Below are 21581 nucleotides of genomic sequence, written 5' to 3'. Positions count from 1 at the left end.
AAGCACACAGCTGCAGGAGTGGGCGGATCCTGTACCCGAAGCGCGACGCGTTGACATCGCGGCGTACTAGCTAGTGCCAGAAGGACAGGGAAAGTACAGTAACGATAGCTGCTTCTCTGTCGCGATGCAGACTGCAGACCCGGGGTAGAGAACAAATGTTAGTTTGGCCTCAAAAATCATACCGTGGACCGGCGAGGGCTCGCACGCCTCTGTAAGTATTGCTGCAAGAAGACCTTGAAGGGCATTGCTCGGTTCACTGCATGTGATGAGGCTGAGCAAACCGCTAGCATAGCCTAGCCAATGTTACAACTGAATGTAAGCCTATTACTTGCTATGCTAGCTAATTACCTAATGTTAATTGGTCAGCGTGCAGCTTGCTTTCCATCAGATTGTGATGTCAACTGCCATTCCCACCAGAAGAAAAATAATTTAACGCTATTCAACAATTAGCAAAGTTATCTGTTTGTGTCTTGTCAGATCGATCGTGCTAGGTTCGCTATGTTAGCTAGCTAGCTACCATTTAGCTAGCCATCTATGCCTGGGAGCTAGCCAGAGTCTCTCTACATGGCTCTGGAGCTAGCTATATTATAGCTAGGAGGCTTATGAAGTTAGCTTGTGTGAGCTGAGGTGGGCTGGTCCTACAGAACTAGCAAGGTTGCGCAGCGACTTGCGCTAGCTAAGTTGGCTAAATTGTGCAATATTTAGAGTGGTGTGTTTGCGCTGCATTGGATATCATAATCAGTCAGTATTCTGCTTTCTGGACATTAATTTATAACCAAAGAACCAATTTGAGAGATACCAGCAGCGTGTGATTAGCTAGCAAGCAGGAAATGCTATCTATTCTCGGCACAGACATTACAGTAATTCAGTGAATTCTGAAGTTTGCTTGCTGACTAGCTTGTTAACTCATCCACTTTGGATTCTTGCTGGCTTAAGACAGCACAGTTCAGCTGTTAGCTACAGCTGCTTAACTAATTAATTAACGTTATGCTGATGCTGGGGCAAACAAGGAAATTAACTGCACAGTAACGTTAGCTAGCTAGCTAACTGGGTAGTTAACGCGAGCACTAGTGCCGACAAGCCGACCATTGACCCTTTGCTGTAGGCTACTAAAGATCTAGCAATATAGCTATCCTATCTAGCTCATAACGCTATCTGCACATGGGTTCAATAGTTACTACTTTTAAAAAGGTTACTAATAATCACTAATACTCCCTTATGAAAAATATTTTAGGAGCATTTCTCCCTTACTAACATTCAACGGGTTGTTTATATTAAGCTACATTGCGAACAATCAGCTACTTTGTTAAATCTTTAGAACTGGCTGGAGGCCATGGCCAGGACCAGTGATTTAAAATCAGTCTCCGCGAGCTCTAAACGTTACAAGAAGTTCTGAAATTAATGTGCTCAAAAAGTATTTAACGAATGTGGAAAGGTCATGGGTGATTTAACAACTCGGTGAGCAATAGACACAGCGCATAGAACATATGTGTATGGCAGTACAATGGTTCTTTCTCACTTTTCTCACTAGCCCTCCTCCGATCAACTCACTTGGGGCCATTGCTTAGTACAGACTGAAAGTGGAAAGCCTGACTAACCCCCCATATTGCCCCACATTGCGCCTCAATTTTTCTTCAAACCCAGTTGTTTAACACTTTTTTCCTGTTGTCGACTCAAAAACACTGAATTTTCAAGCAAAGTAAGGGTATTGTGTCTGCATTACATAATTTCAGTGAAATATAGGAGCTGTGTATGCATGTGTTTGGCCTACATGAATGTGTGCTTGGGGGTTAACCGTATTACTGCAGTAATTCTCAGTGTGTCTCAGAATATTTACATATAGTGTCTACATGTGCATATATGTGTGCTATTGCATTATTGACTTAGTGTGAATGCCCGTGTGAAGGCCTCTATGTGTCATGGGAGAAAAAATAAAAGTGTATATATATATATACACACACACACAGTACTGTGAAAAAATGCTGTACCATAAGAATGCTTTCAAAAATAGAAATGTTAATAGTTTATTTTATCAATTGAACAAAATACATGAACAGAAGAAGTGAATGAACAGAAGAAAAATAAAAATCAAATCAATATTTGGTGTTACCACCCTTTGCCTTCAAAACAGCATCAATTCTTCTAGGTATACTTGCACATAGTTTTTGAAGGAACTCGGCCGGTAGGTTGTTCCCAACATCTTGGAGAACTAGCCACAGTTCTTCTGTGAGGCAGCCTCGAGATCAGGGCTCTGTGGGGGCCATACCATGACTTCCAGGGCTCCTAGTTCTTCTTTACACTGAAGATAGTTCTTATTGACATTGGCTGTATGTTTGGGGTCATGGTCCTGCTGCAGAATAAATTTGGGGCCAATCAGATGCCTCCCTGATGGTATTGCATGATGGATAAGTATCTGCCTGTACTTCTCAGCATTGAGGAGACCATTAATTCTGACCAAATCCCCAACTCCATTTGCAGAAATGCAGCCCCAAACTTGCAAGGAGCCTCCGCCATGCTTCACTGTTGCCTGCAGACACTCATTCTTGTACCGCTCTCCAGCCCTTCGGCAAACAAACTGCCTTCTGCTACAGCCAAATATTTCACTCATCAGTCCAGAGAACCTGCTGATGCTGATGGCACTGCTGGACATCTTCTAGGTGCAAGGGGAAGCAAGCATGATGTGTCTTTCATCTGCTGCAAGTTTCCTTGGCTGACCACTGCGTCTACAGTCTTCAACGTTGCCCGTTTCTTTGTGCGTCTTCAACAGAGCTTGGACAGCACATCTGGAAACCCCTGTCTGCCTTGAAATTTCTGCCTGGGAGAGACCTTGCTGATGCAGTATAACTACCTTGTGTCTTGTTGCTGTGCTCAGTCTTACCATGGTGTATGACTTCTGACATTAAACTGTCTTACATTATTGGCATTTGGCAGACGCTCTTATCCAGAGCAACGTACAGTTGATTAGATTAAGCAGGAGACAATCCTCCCCTGGAGCAATGCAGGGTTAAGGGCCTTGCTCAAGGCTGTGCAGATCTTATTGTGACGACACCGGGATTAGAACCACCGACCTTGTGTGTCCCTGTCATTTACCTTAACCACTACGCTACAGGCCCCCCCAGTTTTAACCCTCCTACACAGCTGTTTCTGTTTCAGTTAATGATTTTGTTTCAACCTACATATTAAATTGATGATCATTAACTCCTGTTTGGTATAATTAGTTAATCACACACCTGACTATATGCCTACAAAATAGGCATATTTTGTGCAAGTGTACCTAGAAGAATTGATGCTGGTTTGAAGGCAAAGTGTGGTCACACCAAATATTGATTTGATTTAGATTTTTCTTCTGTTCACTCACTTTGCATTTTGTTAATTGATAAAAATAAGCTATTAACAATTCTTACATTCTTACTTACGCACCTGCCTAAAACTGTGTGTGTGTGTAATCCTCACTGAGTTTAGAAAGACCATTATGATAAGACTCTTTATTACACAGATCGTGAAGTGAATTCACAATGAATCAGTACAGTGCATTGTTATTCTGACTGCAGTAGTGTTCTTCAGTGATTGCATTGAATGCCATAGGCTAACTTGTGCATGGTGTTATTTGCTGGTTTGACATGCCCCTTTGGACTCCCGGTTAATCAGTGGTAATCCTCCATGCGCTGAGACTTTACTGCAGGGTGTTATTCGACCTTAGTCATCCCTAGAATTCCTTTTTTCCTGCTGTCTGAAAGGAAGAGTTTCTATCGGTCTTCATTGGTCTTCATTGCATTGAGCGGTAGTCGCGTGCCATCGGGAGGGGGGGGAAGATGCTGGTTGTGCACCCGACAGGGAGGAAGAGAAGAAAGGGTAGGTTACAGTAAGTAACTGCCTGCGGCTGGTTTTAGTGGTGGAACCCCTGGGCACCACCTGTTCTAGCGCTGATAGAGGAAGAGAGGCTAGAGGGAGCGCTCTTTTCACCTGGGCAATCCTGCTTCAGCTCAGGTATGCTGACCTGTACAAAACCTGTAATTGGTTCTGGGTCTGGGTCTGGCTCATTTCTGGCCCTGAGTCTGTATGTACAAATAATTGTTTCATCGTACTTTGTCTATACATACTGTGTATACTTGCCTTGTTTTATTAAAATCATAAGTTAGCATGGCTACATGTTTCCACTCCAGCTAAAGAGTAAACCATATGGTAATCAGTCAGTTTTGTTAAGGTGTGTGGCTCACTGAAAAGTGACAGAATAATGAAGCAGTTGGACTGAAATGAAGAGCTGTAGAGAGTTACCATAAATTGTTGCCTGTTTGGTGTACAGTAAAATAGACAACAGCAGGATTACTGTAATCTGAAGTATCCAGAGGCTATTGGGCCTCTGGTGTCCTGTGACTGTCGTGGTAATGTTGCTATGCCAATATCAGTATACTAATAAGGATCCTAACTCTTCCGAGTCAGTTTTATTTATGCTTGTGTTACTCAATCGTTTCAATTGTTTCACCAAATATGTTGGACCTTAAATAGTGTTCTCCGCTCCAACTGCACAACAAATCAACACTATTTGGTATGTTTGTTTATGTTTGAAAAATAAGCCGATGCAAGTCACCTGAGGATATTGACAGGTATTTCGTCACTAAAACTGCGTCCTCTCCCAGGTCTGCCTTTTATGACCTCATAAAAGGGTTTCTGTTAGGCGGAGTGACTTGTTGAAAAGGGCCATTGAGTGACGGGGGGAAAGGTGGGGGCAGGGGCCTCAGGACGTCTCACCAGTAACACAGGCCAGCAGGATGTGTCCTGACTGCAGTGCACCTCAGCAGTACATTGAAGTTTTATTTCACTGCGTGTGCATGCGTGCGTAGTCAGAGGAAAGGCCCTCTGCCATCACAGCGGACCTCAGTTTGTGTGCAAATATTTGCCAGGCCTACGACCCTAGTCAAGATAGGCTGTACACCAGTGACATAACAGCGCTGATTTAATGAGAATCATTTTGCTTTCTAGAAAAATACATGGAGCTTGCTTTAGTACAACTACTATTTGAAATGTTATTTTGGACAATTCAATTTTCTCTTGTTTGGTACAACATATACAAATGTATGAGGTTAGGGTTTTCGAAGCTGCCATAGAAACCAAACCAATCAGGACACCATGACAAATTCTTTCATGAAAGATGATCTTGAGTGAATCATATGCTTATGCAACGTTGAGGATGACCATTTCTGATGCCCCTTTTCAGGGGAATCAAAATATGCGTAAATTAAATTAATTCAATTTTTTATTCGATATATTGTCGTTGTTAACCACCAGGTGTATTCAAATGTTTTCTAGGAGATATATTGGGAACATAATAACAAAGACAGACAATCTGTGTGGATTCAACTGGGCAGTAAAAGTGCTTGTGTATCTGGGGACACTCTCAGCACTTAATAACCATACGGGCAATTCCACAATAATGTCGCCCTGAGCATGGAAAAATATAGTAACTTACGTCACAATTAAACTTATGTCCCAAACAGTCGATTGTGACCATTTTGAAATTGATAAAATGTCGACTAACAGCAGGAAATTGTTACATCCATAACGCAATGCCATCCCATGAAGGGCGGCCTGTAGCGTAGTGGTTAAGGTAAATGACTGGGACATGCAAGGTCGTGGTTCAATCCCTGGTGTTGCCACAATAAGATCCGCACAAGGCCCTTAACCCTGCATTTCTCCTGCTTAGGCTAATCAACCTTACGTTGCTCTGAATAAGAGCGTCTGCCAAATACTAATAATGTAGTGTAATGTAATCCATAATGCTGGTATCTCCTCATAATAATCAAGATGAAGAAATAAATACTTTCAAAATTGCTATTTTTATGTTCAGCCGAGCCACTTCCATAATGCTGGAATTGCCCCTATGACAAGTTAAAGTGGGCGTTTGCTTCATCCTTTCTCCAACGCAAATTGAACTGTCAATGACTTAAACCGAACTGATCACATGGTTCTACACAAAACAAGACCTCATTTGTCATCAGTCGGTGACTTTCTGAAAACTTTCTCAAAGCGGGGCTTTGGGGGAAAATTACGTACTCGACACATGCCTCTGAGCATCAATATAATTTGTAACATCACTAGAGATAGAACTTCTACAGACAAGGAAATGGACAACAAAAATGTGTTTAATTTTGGAGATATAACTAAATATGGCTTCTTGTGAAAAAAATACCACGTTTAACGTTCACTATCTTAAAGGTAGAGATTAATGTTTTTTGATATGAATTCTAAACGTCAAGTACTCCCAAGATTCCAAATATCAAATAATTTCGGAGTTTGCGTGTAGAATTATAACCATTTAAAGATCGGATTTTAACTCTTTAAACTGACTGTAAAGGTGAATGGCTGCAAACTTCATTGAATGGCATTATGGTTCCAGCTATTATGGTACAGCGTCCGAAAGCACAAAGCAGCGTGTCACATTTTCAGGATTTCTATTCCACGTCATTGCCTGCCACCACACAAAAGATTTAAGAAATTAAATATGCAGCAATTTCAGTTGTCATGGAATGGCCCTGCTGAAAAGTAGACAGCTGTAGAGGATTAGAGCCTGCAGTCCCTTGATTGACACCCCACCTCTGCCGGCAGTGGACTGGTCTGGCACTCCCACCTCACTCTTGTGTGGTTGCTCCGGCAACCTGTAGAACAAGGCGTGTGGTGGAATTTGTCAGGTGTGGTTGTCACACTGCCAGTTCCGGCTCTACCTGTTCATGAGTGTGACTAAACCGGTCCCAGGCTCCACGTCAGCACTGCACACTCTGACCGACATCTACATCACTAACACACCAAGGCTTAAATCTGTAACACAGATTCTTGGCTTACTAGTAGCTCTCTGACCTGCACCTGTCAGTTTTGTATACTACTGTGTTTTTTGGATTTTTCATACTGTTCCAAAACTGGACCTTTTCCCAAGGATCGCTGTGTTCTGGTAGGTCCCAAATGGTAGACCCTACGGGGTCCAGGGTCAGTTGCCAGGGGGTTCGGATTGCATGAGAGGGTTTCGGGAAGTCTAGAGTTTAGTATACAGCTTGTTTGTTGTTGTTAGCATAGTTTTCATGTTAGCTTGCAGATAGCCTATGTGAAACACTGTCCTATGACTGCTAATTTGTAAATATGTTGTTTAATTAGTTTTATTTCTTAAAATCACATTGTTTGATTATGGGAGATTGTAATGTTTTGGCAGTGGAATGAGAATTGATTCACAAAAACATGCAGATCGGGGAAAAAGATTTTGCCTCTTCATCATGTGGCTTGGCTCACTATACTGAGTTGAGTATATACTGAACTGTCTCATGCAGCAGACACTTTAGCGTCTGGTTTTCAGATAATCAAAGCTATTTTTTAATGCAATAAACTTTTGAAAAAGACTTTAACTGCGTTTACAGTCAAATAAGCACCACCATCAAGGTTCATTTGTCAAGACCTGCAAAATAACATCATGATGGACCATGTTCTCTAAATTGTAAACATAACCCAAAGGTGTGAGGGTGTTCCAATATTGACTATTAACGCAGTACTGGACTGTACGTATCTAATATCTACAACCAGTCTTTCCCTCCCTCCCCTTCTTGCTGTTCTGTTACAGTATTCACTCTAATTTTAATTTTAATTTATCTTTGTAGGTGGCATTTGTTGTAGAAAAATTAGGAGTATAACAGCCTGGGAGTTGGGTGAACTCATTTTGCTTCAGAAATTGAAGCTATGACTTATTTTCCCTTCCATAGTTGATTTCCCCTCTTTCCCTTCCTGCCCCTCTTTCAGTTCCATTTCTCCTTTCTCGTTCTTCTCCCCCTTCTATACTTGCTCTCCCCCCTTCCCTCCCCCAGTTGTGGCAGGCTGTAATACCCTGCGCAGACGGTAGAGGTCAGCAGGCGGCGTCTCAGTGCCCTGTTTGCGTTTTCTCTGCAGACGTTCCTGCGTCCAACCCTTCTATGTTGGTAGCGCGAGGCTCTGGGCAGACAGGCCAGAATGAGTGGATGACATCCCTGCGCATCTCGGTCGGGGGCCTTCCGGTGCTTTCCTCCATGACCAGCGGCATGGACTCGCGCTTCCGCCTCCGCTGGCGCGCCATCGTAGCCGCCATCGCCGTCTTCTCCATCTTGCTCCTGTTCTACTGGATGGCAACTAACTCCTGGTCCCGACCCCCCATCCCTATGGGCCTGGGCTGGCGGCCAGGCAAGGTTGGGGCGGGGGCGGTGCCAGAGGGGGTGACGCGCTACAACGACACCTACCCGCTGTCCCCTCCCGAGCACACGGTCCAGGGGCTCCGCTACCGCATCGGCGTGATCGCCGACCTCGACAAGGCCTCGCACGACCCCAAAGGCCGCACCTGGTTCAGCTACCTGCGGCGGGGACACCTGCTGGTGTCGGAGAGCGGAGACCAGGTCGCTGTGGAGTGGGACCTGGAGAGGACAATGTTGGAGAGCCACCTGGCCGAAAAAGACCGGGGCATGGAGCTGTCTGAGCTGGTGGCCTTCAACGGGCACCTGTACAGCGTGGACGATCGCACGGGCGTGGTCTACCGCATCGAGGGCAACAAGGCCGTGCCCTGGGTCATCCTGCCCGACGGAGACGGCTCAGTCTCCAAAGGTCAGCGGGGTCACCTGTGTGTAGCTTTCTCGTGTCCTCTATGAAATTCTCCCTCTCATTGTCCCCCGCCTCCTCTCTGAATGCACCGTCCTTGTCTGTAATTGATGAATTTGTCTGTTCCTCATGGAGCTTTGGAGTTTAAAGGAAAAACATTGCAAAATGGCTGCCTGCATTTCCCACAATGCCCCAGTGATGAGGAGCATGACCTTTCTCCCTCCCTCCCTCCCAGGGTTCAAAGCGGAGTGGCTGGCGGTGAAGGACGAGCACCTGTACGTGGGCGGGCTGGGGAAGGAGTGGACCACCACCACGGGGGAGTTTGTCAACGACAACCCCGAGTGGGTGAAGGTGGTGGGTTTCCGTGGTGATGTGAGGCACGAAAACTGGGTGCCCCAGTACACCTCCCTGCGGGAAGCGGCCGGGATCAAGCCCCCAGGTAAGTACCATGACGCGCGACTGGCTCCTCCCTCATCCTTTTTCAGCTGTAACACTGTCCCTCTCTCCCTCCTCTTCTCTTCAACCCTCGCTCTTTCTCTTCTATGTCTATACCCATTTTTCTCTTCCCCTTCTTTTTCCTCATGTCGTTTGTCGTTTCTCAACTTCTGCTTTTCCCCCGTCATGCTTTTCCTTACGCAGCTCAACTCTCCCCTACTCTGCCACTTACTTCTTCTTTCACATTGCCAGTTTTTACTTGCCGTCTCCAGGGAGTTCCCCAATTTCAGAATTTTGTCAGCCATAGCTGATAAGTAGCCAGCATGTGGAGAAGGGCTCCATACAAAAACAGCTTCATAATAGATGTCTGTTGTCCATTTTGTCATTATGCATTATACATGGCAATTGCATTACGCATTACACGTATCATTGTATGTCAACACAATTGACAATATAAGGAGCTTTGTTTTAGTTTAGCAAGTTTCGTAAAATGGAGCTCTTCAGCTGGGGTAATCTCTCTAGTCGTCAGGAAATTCCAAGCAATAGATGCTCTGAGACCTAATAAACAAATGCACCCAACATCTTTGAGCATGCTGCCTTTTGTAATCGTTTTCATTGACCGAGAGCGATGGAGTAAAAATATGTGACCGACAGGATTGGATCTAAAATAGGTGGCAGAGACGATCGAAAAATCTACCTCCCGTTGTATTTGGCAGCTAGTTACCGCACATTTCCCATCAAAAGAAGTAGCCAGCCTTTACCATTGCAGTAGTCGGCTGTGGAACTTACTGCATCTCCAGGGGCAGCCTATAGCCTAGTGGCTAAGGTGCTTGACTGGGATCTGGAAGGTTGTTCATTCAAGTTCCAATGTAGCCACAATATGATCTGTGCAGCTGTTGGGCCCTTGAGCAAGTCCCTTAACCCCCACATTGCTCTAGGGTGGATTGGCCCCTGCTGAGTCTAGTCAACTGTGGATAAAAGCATCAGCGAAATCACTGTAATGTATTGTAATATCATTGACTTATTGGCTCTCGCTCTGTCTGTAGGTTATCTGATCCACGAGTCGGCTGCATGGAGTGACACTCTGCAGCGCTGGTTCTTCCTCCCGCGCCGGGCCAGCTCCCAGCGCTACGACGAGACGGCTGACGAGCGCCGGGGCACCAACCTGGTGCTCAGCTGCTCGCCCAACTTCCGCGACATCGTGGTCAGCCAGGTGGGGCCGCTGGACCCCACCCACGGCTTCTCCTCCTTCAAGTTCGTCCCCAACACCGACGACCAGATCGTCCTGGCCCTCAAGTCTGAGGAGGACGCGGGCAAGATTGCCAGCTACATCCTGGCCTTCACCCTGGACGGCCGCGTCCTACTCCCCGAGACCAAGATTGGGGACGTGAAGTACGAGGGGCTGGAGTTCATCTAGAGGGACGGAGGAGGGGTGTTTTGGGGGCACAATCTTCGGTCCAGTTTTGCTTCCAAATCATCTTGTGACCCACTCTTCTCTTTTTAAGGGCAGATGAAGGGCAGACTCCACCGCTCTCAGCCTCCAGTCTAGAGTTGTCCTCCTGCACACCCGGCTTCTGCGGTCTCTCATTGCACTGTAAAAAAACTCTCCGCTGACGAATGTAAAAAGAACAAAAACGTGATTAAAAAACTGACCCACCCGGTCTGCCTCCAAAATAACACACTGAACATTGACCCATAAAAATATCATGTACTGTACTGTACTTCCAGAAACAACGAGACTATCAATTACAAGCTGTTGTCATTTATTGGTGATTTTATTTGATTCTCTCCATTTCTGATACATCGCATCATGATTTAAATGCAAAGTGTTTTTTTTTGTTTGTTTGGTTTATTTTCCAGTAAAAAATATTCTTAATGACATTTTTGTCATTCTTGCGGTTTAAACTTACTGTACTTGTATCCTTTGTTATGGAGTTGTACTAGTGTCTCCTGATGCTTGACAAGATAAGAACGTCCGTCTTAGGTTTTGTAATGCCAAAAAAATCTCATTCTATGATGGGGTTTGACCAATTCGATTTCACACAGAATTAATTACGCTAGAATATCATTAAGAAACTTCTAACAGTAAATCAATGACCTGGCATCAATCAACAGGCCTAAATAATACAGAGAGGGAAAGTTCCATATCTTATTTGATCCCTGTATCCATTTTCAGAGGCAATGAAAATGAAAGAATCAATTGTGAATGAAGGAACGTACTGGAGTGATGTATTTGTGCATTACTGTGTGGTGGGGATCAAGCTCAGACATGATACGGTACAAAGGAGTTTATGTTGAATATCACGTTTCAGGTCAGCACAACACAGAAAGAAAACAAGCAAATTACGAAATTTTCACAAAAACGAAACTTAAACCCAGTTTTCAGCCAGAAACACCCTCCCTCACTCCCTCCCCTTCAACCCTCGCTCTTTCTCTTCCCTTTTATTCAATTTCAATTTTATTTTCAATTCAATTTTATTTGTATAGCGCTTTTTACAAAGGGCCTTTGTCACAAAGCGGCTTTACAGAGAAACCGGGCCCCAAGAGTACACTTAGGGCAACAGTGGCAAGGAAAAACTCCCTGGAAACGGGAAGAAACCTTGAGCAGAACCTGACTCAGTAGGAGAACACGTGCCGCTGGTCGACACCGGTCCGATGTCTATGCCCATTTTTCTCTTCCCCTTCTTTTTCCTCAGGTTTGTCGTTTCTCAACTTCTGCTTTTCCCCCATCATGCTTTTCCTTACGCAGCTCAACTCTCCACTACTCTTTCACTTCTTCTTTCACATTCCCAGTTTTTACTTGCCGCCTCCAGGGAGTTCCCCATTTTCAGAATTGTGTCAGCTATAGCTGATAAGTAGCCAGCATGGGGAGGAGGGCTCCATACAAAAACAGCTTCATAATGGATGTCTGTTGTCCATTTTGTCATTATGCATTATACTTGGCAATTGTATTATGCATTACACGTATCATTGTATGTCAACTCAATTGACAATATAAGGAGCTTCGTTTCAGTTTAGTTTAGTTTAGCAAGTTTTGTAAAATGAAGCTCTTCAGCTGGAGTATTCTCTCTGGTCGTCAGGAAATTCCGAGCACTGGATGCTCTGAGACCTAATAAACAAACGCACCCAACATCTTTGAGCATGCTGCCGTTTGTATTCGTTTTCATTGACCGAGAGCCGAAAACAAGGGCGGTAGTGTAGTGGTTAAGGTAAATGACTGGGACACGCAAGGTTGGTCGTTTTAATCCCGGTGTAGCCACAATAAGATCCGCACAGCTGTTGGGCCCTTGAGCAAGGCCCTTAACCCTGCATTGCTCCAGGGGACGATTGTCTCCTGCTTAGTCCAATCAACTGTACATCGCTCTGGATAAGAGCGTCTGCCAAATGCCATTAATGTAATGTAATGTAATGAAAGCGCTGGAGTAAAAATATGTGACCGACAGGATTGGATCTAAAATAGGTGGCAGGGACGATCAAAAAATCTACCTCCCGTTGTATTTGGCAGCTAGTGACCGCACATTTCCCATCAAAAGAAGTAGCCAGCCTTTACCACTGCAGTCGTCGGCTTGTAACCCACTCTTCTCTTTTTAAGGGCAGACTCCACCGCTCTCAGCCTACTTCCTGCACAGCCGGCTTCTGTGGTCTCTCATTGCACTGTAAAAAACACTCCGCGGACGAATGTAAAAAGACAAAAACGTGATAAAAAAACGGACTCACCCGGTCTGCCTCAGAAATAACACACTGAACATTGACCCATAAAAATATCAACGAGGCTATCAATTACAAGCTGTTTGTTGTTATTTATTGGTGATTTTATTTGATTCTCTCCACTTCCGATACATCGCCTCATGATTTAAATGCAAAGTGGTTTGTTTTTTTTTTCAGTAAAAAATATTCTTAATGACATTTTTGTCATTCTTGCTGTTTGAACTTACTGTACTTGTATACTTTGTTATGGAGTTGTACTAGTGTCTCCTGATGCTTGACAAGATAAGAACGTCCGTCTTAGGTTTTGTAATGCCAAAAAAATCTCAAATTCTATGATGGGGTTTGACCAATTCGATTTCACACAGAATTAATTACGCTAGAATATCATTAAGAAACTTCTAACAGTAAGTCAATGACCTGGCATCAATCTACAGGCCTAAATAATACAGAGAGGGAACGTTCCATATCTTATTTGATCCCTGTATCCATTCTCAGAAGCAGTGACAATGAAAGAATCAATTGTGAATGAAGGAACGTACTGGAGTGATGTATTGTATTGGTGCATTACTGTGTGGTGGGGATCAAGCTCGGACATGATACGGTACAAAGGAGTTTATATTGAATATCACGTTTCAGGTCGGCACAATACAGAAAAAAACGAGCAAATTACGAAATTTTCACAAAAACGAAACTTGTTTCAGCCAGAAACAGGATACTGAAAGAAACGAAATCGGTTCAGATGGTCCTGTATAAAACGTTTCCAAAGAGGAAACAAGTTCTGCATCTCGAGGATTGCACCCGTCTCCGTTGACCACACTGGTGAGTTATTTACTTCGTTTTTCAGTAGCAGCTTGTTTAAATAATTGTTTGAATAAAAATGGAAACATTTAAATTTTGTATGGGTTTTTAAAAATTACATTTGTAGCAAGTAGGCCAGTATTTGTCTTCGCAAATGATATGGTTTGGTGCACATTTTGGTTGCAAATGAAACAACTGCATCCTCTGAATAGTAACAAGCTTAAAAGTTAATTGTTCTTAATTACACAATGTCTGCTGACGGATGGTGTAGACTTTTAATAATATTAGCTGCATTTGCAATAATGTAGCAGCTCGCATATATTAAAATGCAGCTCAAAATGCTTTTCAAAGATAACATAAAACATGATAAATACATAGTATGCATAGAAGGACAAAACAAATCACAAAAACAAGCTAAAAACATACATCATTAAAATGTGTAAAGTATTTATTTTAAGAAATAAAATAAGTAGTTGAATGCAAGATAGTCAAATTGTTCAGTAATTGTCTACCTTCCAATCTCTCAATAGGTCAGAAATAGCTCTGTATGCCATAGAAAATGTATATTCCACATCACAGGACATTCATTCAGTCAGATCACCGATGCTTACATTTTCTGTCATATACTGTGTAACAAAGGATTTGTTTAGAAAGAGGTTGTATTTTTTAATTGACTCAATTATAAATTATGTGAAATGCTTATGGTTCTAGTTACTGGAAGTGTGGTCACCTGGTCATTATAACTAAACTTTATTTGAAAAATAAGAAATGGAAGAGTTCAGTGAAAGGGACAAGGGCAATAAGCTAAACCTGCATTATGCTGGAATAAGTGAAAGTATGAAATTGTGGTAGAACTTGACCGCATGTTTTCAACAACCTAAATTGTGCAAGGTATTGGCTGTGTCTAAAAACAGTATGCACAGTGGGTCCTCAGGCCTGCATTGGAAAACCACTGGTCTGATAGCTGCTCTGGAGTTGAGTTGCAGTGGTGAATTATCATCACAGATGTCTCCTTTAGTTAATTGTGATGGGTGATGCTGGGTGGTAAAAGTTGCATTTTCACCAATTTGAAGATTTGTGCTCCACAGTCAGGTCTGACATCATGACTGCCACTTCTGTGAGGATTACTATGTACAGTACTTGTGTTTGGGTCATTTAAAATAATACAAAAATATTACACTGTAAACTGGAAATAATTAACATGTGGTGTCATTGCTGTTGAGATAGTCAATAGACCCGGTAAAACCTTGAAAACATTGCCCATGTGATCCTTGTATTATTGCATTATGTCTTATGTAGTAGTAACAGGAATTGTAAAATGGATAATCAAGAGGGAAGTTTCATGATAACTGCAACATAATAAGACATAAGGATAATCTGTTTGGTATGGATGTGATCCGGTGAAATTAAGTAATGGGATGAGATACATTTAATACCAAATGGAGTTTAATAAACCATAGTTTCAGGAACTCAAGGGAAAACCTACATGTCCTTTCTGGTAATCATCTCATTTTCCCTACTTAAGAACCCCCAAGGGAGGGGGTCTAAATTTCAGATTTGACCACTCCTTCAGGTTAATTTATGGCACTGCCGCCTGGTTCAAACGTGAGATTTGGGATACAAACCAATCGACTTCCCACACGGTGCACATTCTCTATCGGTACACTGTGCATGTTCTGTGTCTGTGTTAGATTATTTACTTTGTGTTTCTTTCCTTAAAATCTGTATTTTGTATTTGACATATTAATTCTATGCTAATGACCTACCTGCCTGTAAATAAATTCTTCTTGGTTTTGACTTGCATGATCTCCATGTTAGCTCTAATGAGCCCTCTAAATGCACGCCGACTTGGGCTCGCAACCATCTATGCAAACTATAATGCATGTACTGTGTTGGGAAGGGGGGCGACATGGCTCAGGCAGTAAGAGCAGTCGTCTGGCAGTCGGAGGGTTGCCGGCTCGATCCCCCGCCCAGGCTGTGTCGAAGTGTCCCTGAGCAAGACACCCAACCCACAAATGCTCCTGACGAGCCGGTCGGGGCCTTGCATGGCAGCCAGTCGCCGTTGGTGTGTGAGTGTGTGTATGAATGGGTGAATGGAGAAGCATCAATTGTACAGTGCTTTGGATAAAGGCGCTATATAAATGCCTGCCATTTACCATTTTGGCTAGACCCCCAGCCTCTGTGTTCTCTACTGAACTGAGCAATAATGCTAATCCCGGGAGCATATATTGAGTAATGGTGGCGCCGGTAAGAGTCGAGTGTAACCACTCCCGAGGTTCGCGCATGATTAAACCAATTTCTAAATTCTATCTTAAAATGGAGTCAGATAACGAAGGTGAATGTATTGGCCCTATTGTGGAGATTCTTAGTCAGCCCGGACCAGTAGAGAGCGGAAGGCAGAGTGTCTGTCTTTGTAACGTGGTTTATTTGTTGGCTGATCTAGACTCTCATAGCGGTGATTATTTTTTAACCCTACTAATATACTTTCAGCAACACCAGAAGGACAAGCATGACGATACCTTCGGCCCACGCTAAATTCCGTCGTTGGGTTAGCGTGGTGTTTTACAACACAGTATTGCCTTACAACAAAAAGTGGGTTTTCTTTCCCCTTTAGTCCGCGGCAGTTTCCCCCTGAAAGCTCTGCAAAATGCTGATCCTTGGAATCACTTTTCTTCTGTGGCGAATGATGCTGTCTGTCCATCTGTCTGCAGGTGAGTTTGGAAGGATACTCCACACTTATCCTTGTGTCTGCAGAAGGAGGATTTCAAGTTAGTTATAATTTACGAGTGTTGCATATAATCTTCTGCGTCAGCAAATTTCGTTATGCTAATTCTGCAACTGTTGAAACGGTTAAATCATGTGACCCAGTTTGTTCACAGTTAGTTTACTTAATAAGAGTCTTTGAAACAATAAAAATATTATTTTGCAACAATGTAGGTTTTGTAAGGTTGTACTGAATAAAAACATTGTAACAACATTTTAATAATGTTTCCTTTTTAACCACCCTCAAACCATTAATTTCTGTGCTAAACCTGTACACTATACATTGTTTTCTGTATAGTGGTCTGGTCATGTTTTGTGCCTGCTGACTATTTGGTCAGTATGGGTTTCACTTTGCTCAAACTGCAGAACTACATATAAAATCAGCCATGACTTCCTGATAACTGTTTACATGCGTGTACGCGCATGCATTAAAAATGACTCGTTTGCTTCTTAAGAAGGCAACATACATGTGTGTAGATGTGTATGTACCACTTTTTACATAAGTATTCAGATTTAGCAGGTTGCTGAATATTGAAAGTACTACTGGACTTGGAAAATGCTTACTTAAAAAAAAAAAAATGAAACCGATGCATTTCAGTAATCTAGAAGCATTACTTACTAACAAATTCCAAGGAATAATATTCACATCTTAATCAGAGCATTTCCTTTGAAATCAATTTTGAAATGGGCGTTCTCTTAAAATGAAAATATGTTGGCTAGTCTTACTCCAGCAGCTCTCCTTTCCTCCTCCTCCTTTCCTGCAGCGTCCCGGGAGGGCGACCTGAGGCTGGTGGGGGGCGAGCTGTCCTCCGAGGGCCGGGTGGAGGTGTACCACGGGGGAGAGTGGGGCACGGTGTGTGATGATGGGTGGGACATGAACGAGGCGCAGGTGGTGTGTCGCCAGCTGCGTTTCCCCGGTGCGCAGTCTGTCGTCAAGGGAGGGGCCTATGGGTCAGGTGAGCGACCTAAATGACCAATGCCCACTCCCCCTGGCATTGACCGTCAGTGCTACGTCTATCTTCTGTGCGTATCAACCCCCATTTCTCCTGGCCCTGACTGTCAGTGCTGTGCCTGTGCCTGGTCTTCTCAGGGTCTGGCACTATTTGGCTGGATGACCTGGACTGTAAGGGAACAGAGTCGTCTCTGTCCAGCTGCACGTTTAAAGGCTGGGGCGTGACTGACTGCACACACAGCGAGGACGCGGGAGTCATCTGTGAGAAAAGTAAGTTTTTTAGACCTGTACCTTTACAGCTCACACAAACCACAAGGGTAAAGAGAAAGAGAGGCTGTGAATGAGGTTGGTTTCAGACTGCGGAACTTGAGTTTGAAACCCGTTACATGTCACCTGGGAATTGTAAGGTTCTATCTATGTTCTGAGTAGTTTTGTGATATTGAGTTTTAAAGCATTTTGTCATATATCAAAATGACAGACATCCTAAACATACAATATATGAATGTACAATATAAAGATTCTATCAAATTGCCCTGTGAACCTTTACATTACATTTTTGTCATTTGACAGACACTTTTAATCCAAAGCGACTTACAAGTACATAGGTTCTTCCACAGGTTAAAAGAATGAAATCCATAACTAGTAAAAACACGCATGAAGAGCTGTTCTAAACAAAAAGACAACAGTCATCGTAAGTGCAATTAAAAAAAAAAAATCTTATATTAAGGGTTAGGGTTTGACAAGAGGGATATCGAAAGGGGGGGGATCAGGAGGGAGGACTACGGTAGACAGGAGTCGTCTTGCTGAGGTATATGGAGCAATTAACGATTGTATTTAAAGTGGGGCAGTCCCCTTCGGAGCCTGGAATGCCAACACTAGCGCCTTGAAGCAGATGCGTGTGGCAATAGGAAGCCAGTGGAGGCCAATGAGGAGTGGGGTGACATGAGCTGACCTAGGCTTACTGGGGGTCAGGCGGGCTGCAGAATTCTGGACCAGCTGGACGGGCTTGATGGCACACACTGGGAGACCGGCCAGGAGGGAGTTGCAGTAATCTAGACGGGAAATGACAAGCGCCTGGACTAGGAGCTGGGTGGCTTTCTGCGTCAGGAGATGACAGATATGCCATATATTATAGAGGAAGAACCTGCTGGTTCTAGCAGTGGAGGATATATGTGGAGTGAGGGTGAGGTCGTTATCAAGAGTCATCCCAAGATTCTTGGCCATATAGGAGGAGGATACTACAAAGTTCTCGACAATCGGTGAGAGGTTGATTGCCGCAGAGGATTTAGCTGGGATCTAGAGAAGCTCAGTCTTGCCAAGGTTAAGCTTCAGGTGGTGGGAAGTCATCCATGTAGAAATATCAGCCAAGCAGGCAGAGATCTGTGTGGTGACCTGGGTATTGAGAGGGAAGGAAAGAAAGAGTTGAGTGTCATCGGCATAAGAATGGTAAGAAAAGCCATGGGAAGAGATAACAGAACCAAGAGACATGGTGTCTAAGGGGAAGAGGAGAGGACCAAGAACTGAGCCCTGCGTGACTCAAGTTTGTAGGGGGTGTGGGTCAGAGACTGAGCCCCTCCAAGTCACCTGGTAGGAACGACCAGAGAGGTAGGGAGAAAACCATGTGAGTGCAGATCCTGTGACACCCATCCCAGTCAGCGATGAGAGCAGAATCTCATGGTTGACTGTATCAAAGGCAGCTCCCAGGTCAAGGAAGATGAGAACCGGCCAACAGGTCAAGGAAGTTCAGAACCACATACGGTATTTATGACACTAACTGATTTTTGTCAGAAATGTCAGTTAGAACCATAGAATTCTAGTGTCTGGACTAATCTCCCACAGAGCTGACCGTGAAGGATGACCGTACGTTCCCCCTGGACCACAGCCTGGGCCTCTCAGGGGAACTGGGGGCGCTGTTCGACAGCAAGCGGGATTGTGACCTCACCATCGTGGTTCAGAGCCCAGAGGAGGGTCTTGGAGAGGATACTACCTGCATCCACAGGCTGGTTCTGTCCCTCACCGTTGAGTCATCCATCTTCCACGAGGCCCTCCAGTCCGGAAACCTCACTATCAATGTCAGCCAGGACTGCCGCAGCTACGTCTCAGAGTTTCTCAGGTCAGGTGATGTCTTTGGCCGTTCCTCATATAACATCAGTGGAATAGTTCTTCTTTTGCATATTTGTCATGTTACATAGTGTACATTTGTCTGTTCCGTATGCAATTGCGCAGCTACACACAAAACTTAATGCCTAAAACCTAATGCACAGACTCCAGTGCTGATTGACATGGTGTGCCCCTGGGCCTGCAGGTACCTGTACACCCGTGAGATCGATGTCTCGGCCTCATCTGCCCAGTGCTTGCACAAGCTGGCCTCGGATTTCGGGATTAAGCAGCTACAGGCGGACACAGGCCGGCTTTTCAGGCTCCTTCTCCCGTGGGACAGCACCTTCCACACCCAGGCCTCTCTGTACCAGTACTCTGTGCTGACAGGGGACATGGTTCTGCAGGAGTCCTGCCTCCAGTACCTGGCCTGGAACTGCGAGGCGCTGGTGACCTCCCCGGCCTGGCCCACCCTTTCGCGGGACACACTGGAGGCCCTCCTGTCCCGCTCAGATTTGGTGATGCCAGACGAAGCCTTCCTCCTGCGGGCGGTGGAGAGCTGGGCACGGGATGGGCGTGGCTCCTCAGGCTCAGGGGATGAAGCCGCCCTCCTGCGTCTCGTCCGCTTTCCCATGATCCCGCCGGCAGAGCTCTATGACCTCCCGTTCACCTCCAACCTCTACAGCAGCCACCTGGAGCTGTACCGCTCAGGGATGCTGCGCGGATTCCAGTTACACGCCCTCTCGCTGGCCCAGCTTCAGAAGCACCTGAACGACAGTCATGACGGGTACCTCCCCCGAATCTACACCGCCGACCCCTGGAGCTTCGACGTCAACTCTACTGCCGACTCCCAAAACAGCCGCCAGCAGATCAGGCACAGTTACAATTACAATTACAACAGCTACGAGACAGTGTACTATAACATTGACCACACCTTCACCACACCGGTACACAACAGCGTGGTCCTTCAGGCCAGCACAGTGAGCTGGGTTGCCAACGTGTTTAAGACCCAGCAGGAGTGCTCCAGAAGCGGGGTGCAGTGCGAGTCGCTGCCAGCGGTGAGGCTGAGGTGCCAGAGCAGCCTGAGCAGTTATGAAAGCTCCATTCGCTTCCCCAACCGCCTGCTGGTAACCTGTGGCAACGGCAGTGGTGCCGGAGGGGGCTACATCTTCCATGTGCAGGACTTCAAGGACAACCTGGCCCTCGTTCCCACCAACAACCGCACGGGCCAGGCCTTCCCCTGCTACGAGGATTCCTACATCTACCGCTTCGTGGTGCGGCCCGAGTATATCTGACCCACCCCCATTCCGTGCCCATGATTGGCTCACCCCTTCACTCCTGTTCTGCCATCACCTGATCAGTACTAAATGGCAAGTAATTGTATTATGAACCTGTTCATGTAATTGCATTTCATTAGTAACTTTTGAGTTCTGGATCAGTAGTGAGAAGGTAGGAGTGTTTTTTCTAAAACATGGTAAAATGACCACCCTGTCTCCGAAATAACAAACTGAATATTGACCCCTGAAAATATGTACTCTACTGTACTTCCAGAAGCGAGACTTTCAATTACAAGCTGTTTGTTGTCATTTATTTTTGTTTTATTTTACAATAAAAAATATTCTTAAAGTATACCGTTTTTGTCATTCTTACTGTTTAAACTTAGTATACTTGTAATCCTTTGTTATGGAGTTTTGTATTGGTGTCTCCTGATGCTTGACAAGTCCGGCTTAGGTTTTGTAATACTAAAAATAAAATAATAATTATACGATGGGCTGTGACCAATTCGGTTTCACACAGAATTAATTACGCTAGAATATCATTAAGAAACTTCTGACAGTAAATCAATTACCTGGCTTGAATCAATAGGCATAAATAATATAGAGAGGGAAAGTTCCATATCTTATTTGATTCCTGTATCCATTTTCCGAGGCAACGAAAATTAAAGAATCAACCGGGAATGAAGGAACGTAGGTGCATTGATGTATTGTGGTGGTGATAAAGCTCAGACATGATACAGGACAAAAGGGGTTTAGATCGAATATCACGTTTATCAGGTTAGAACAACATTACGAAATTTCCGCAAAAACGAAACTTAAGCTTCTTTTTCAAACGGAAGCAGGATATTGAAAGAAAGGAAAACATTTAAGACGGTCCTGAATAAAAAGGGAAACGAGTACAGCTTCTCGAGGTTTGCGCCCGTCTACGTTGACCACACTGGTGAGTTATTCAC

General features: G+C 44.4%; 2 protein-coding genes across 3 annotated transcripts in view; both read left to right on the top strand.

Moving 5' to 3' along the window:
- The first annotated feature begins 5 nt into the window (after nt 1-5).
- On the top strand, nt 6-10912 carry cant1a (calcium activated nucleotidase 1a). Of its 2 annotated transcripts, none has more exons than XM_061224954.1 (4): nt 6-211; nt 7924-8604; nt 8834-9037; nt 10080-10912. In XM_061224954.1, the coding sequence occupies exons 2-4, from the start codon at nt 7947-7949 to the stop codon at nt 10448-10450; spliced, it is 1233 nt and encodes a 410-aa protein (XP_061080938.1). In that variant the 5' UTR covers nt 6-211; nt 7924-7946; the 3' UTR covers nt 10451-10912. The 2 variants fall into 2 exon arrangements, with proteins under 2 accessions (XP_061080938.1, XP_061080939.1); XM_061224955.1 differs by lacking the exon at nt 6-211 and adding an exon at nt 5692-6943.
- A 148-nt stretch (nt 10913-11060) lies between these two features.
- The window catches only part of LOC133114081 (uncharacterized), a 53425-nt gene continuing 42904 nt past the window's right edge, over nt 11061-21581 (top strand). The window contains exons 1-6 of the mRNA XM_061223277.1: nt 11061-13560; nt 16154-16250; nt 17067-17258; nt 17393-17524; nt 19094-19367; nt 19560-20644. Of these exons, the coding sequence (XP_061079261.1) occupies nt 16187-16250; nt 17067-17258; nt 17393-17524; nt 19094-19367; nt 19560-20644 (1747 nt within the window). The 5' untranslated portion in view covers nt 11061-13560; nt 16154-16186. The remainder of the gene's footprint in view (nt 13561-16153; nt 16251-17066; nt 17259-17392; nt 17525-19093; nt 19368-19559; nt 20645-21581) is intronic.

The sequence above is a fragment of the Conger conger genome, chromosome 16 (genome assembly GCF_963514075.1).
Source record: "Conger conger chromosome 16, fConCon1.1, whole genome shotgun sequence".
Lineage (NCBI taxonomy): Eukaryota > Metazoa > Chordata > Actinopteri > Anguilliformes > Congridae > Conger > Conger conger.
This window is presented reverse-complemented; position numbering and strand designations above follow the sequence as displayed.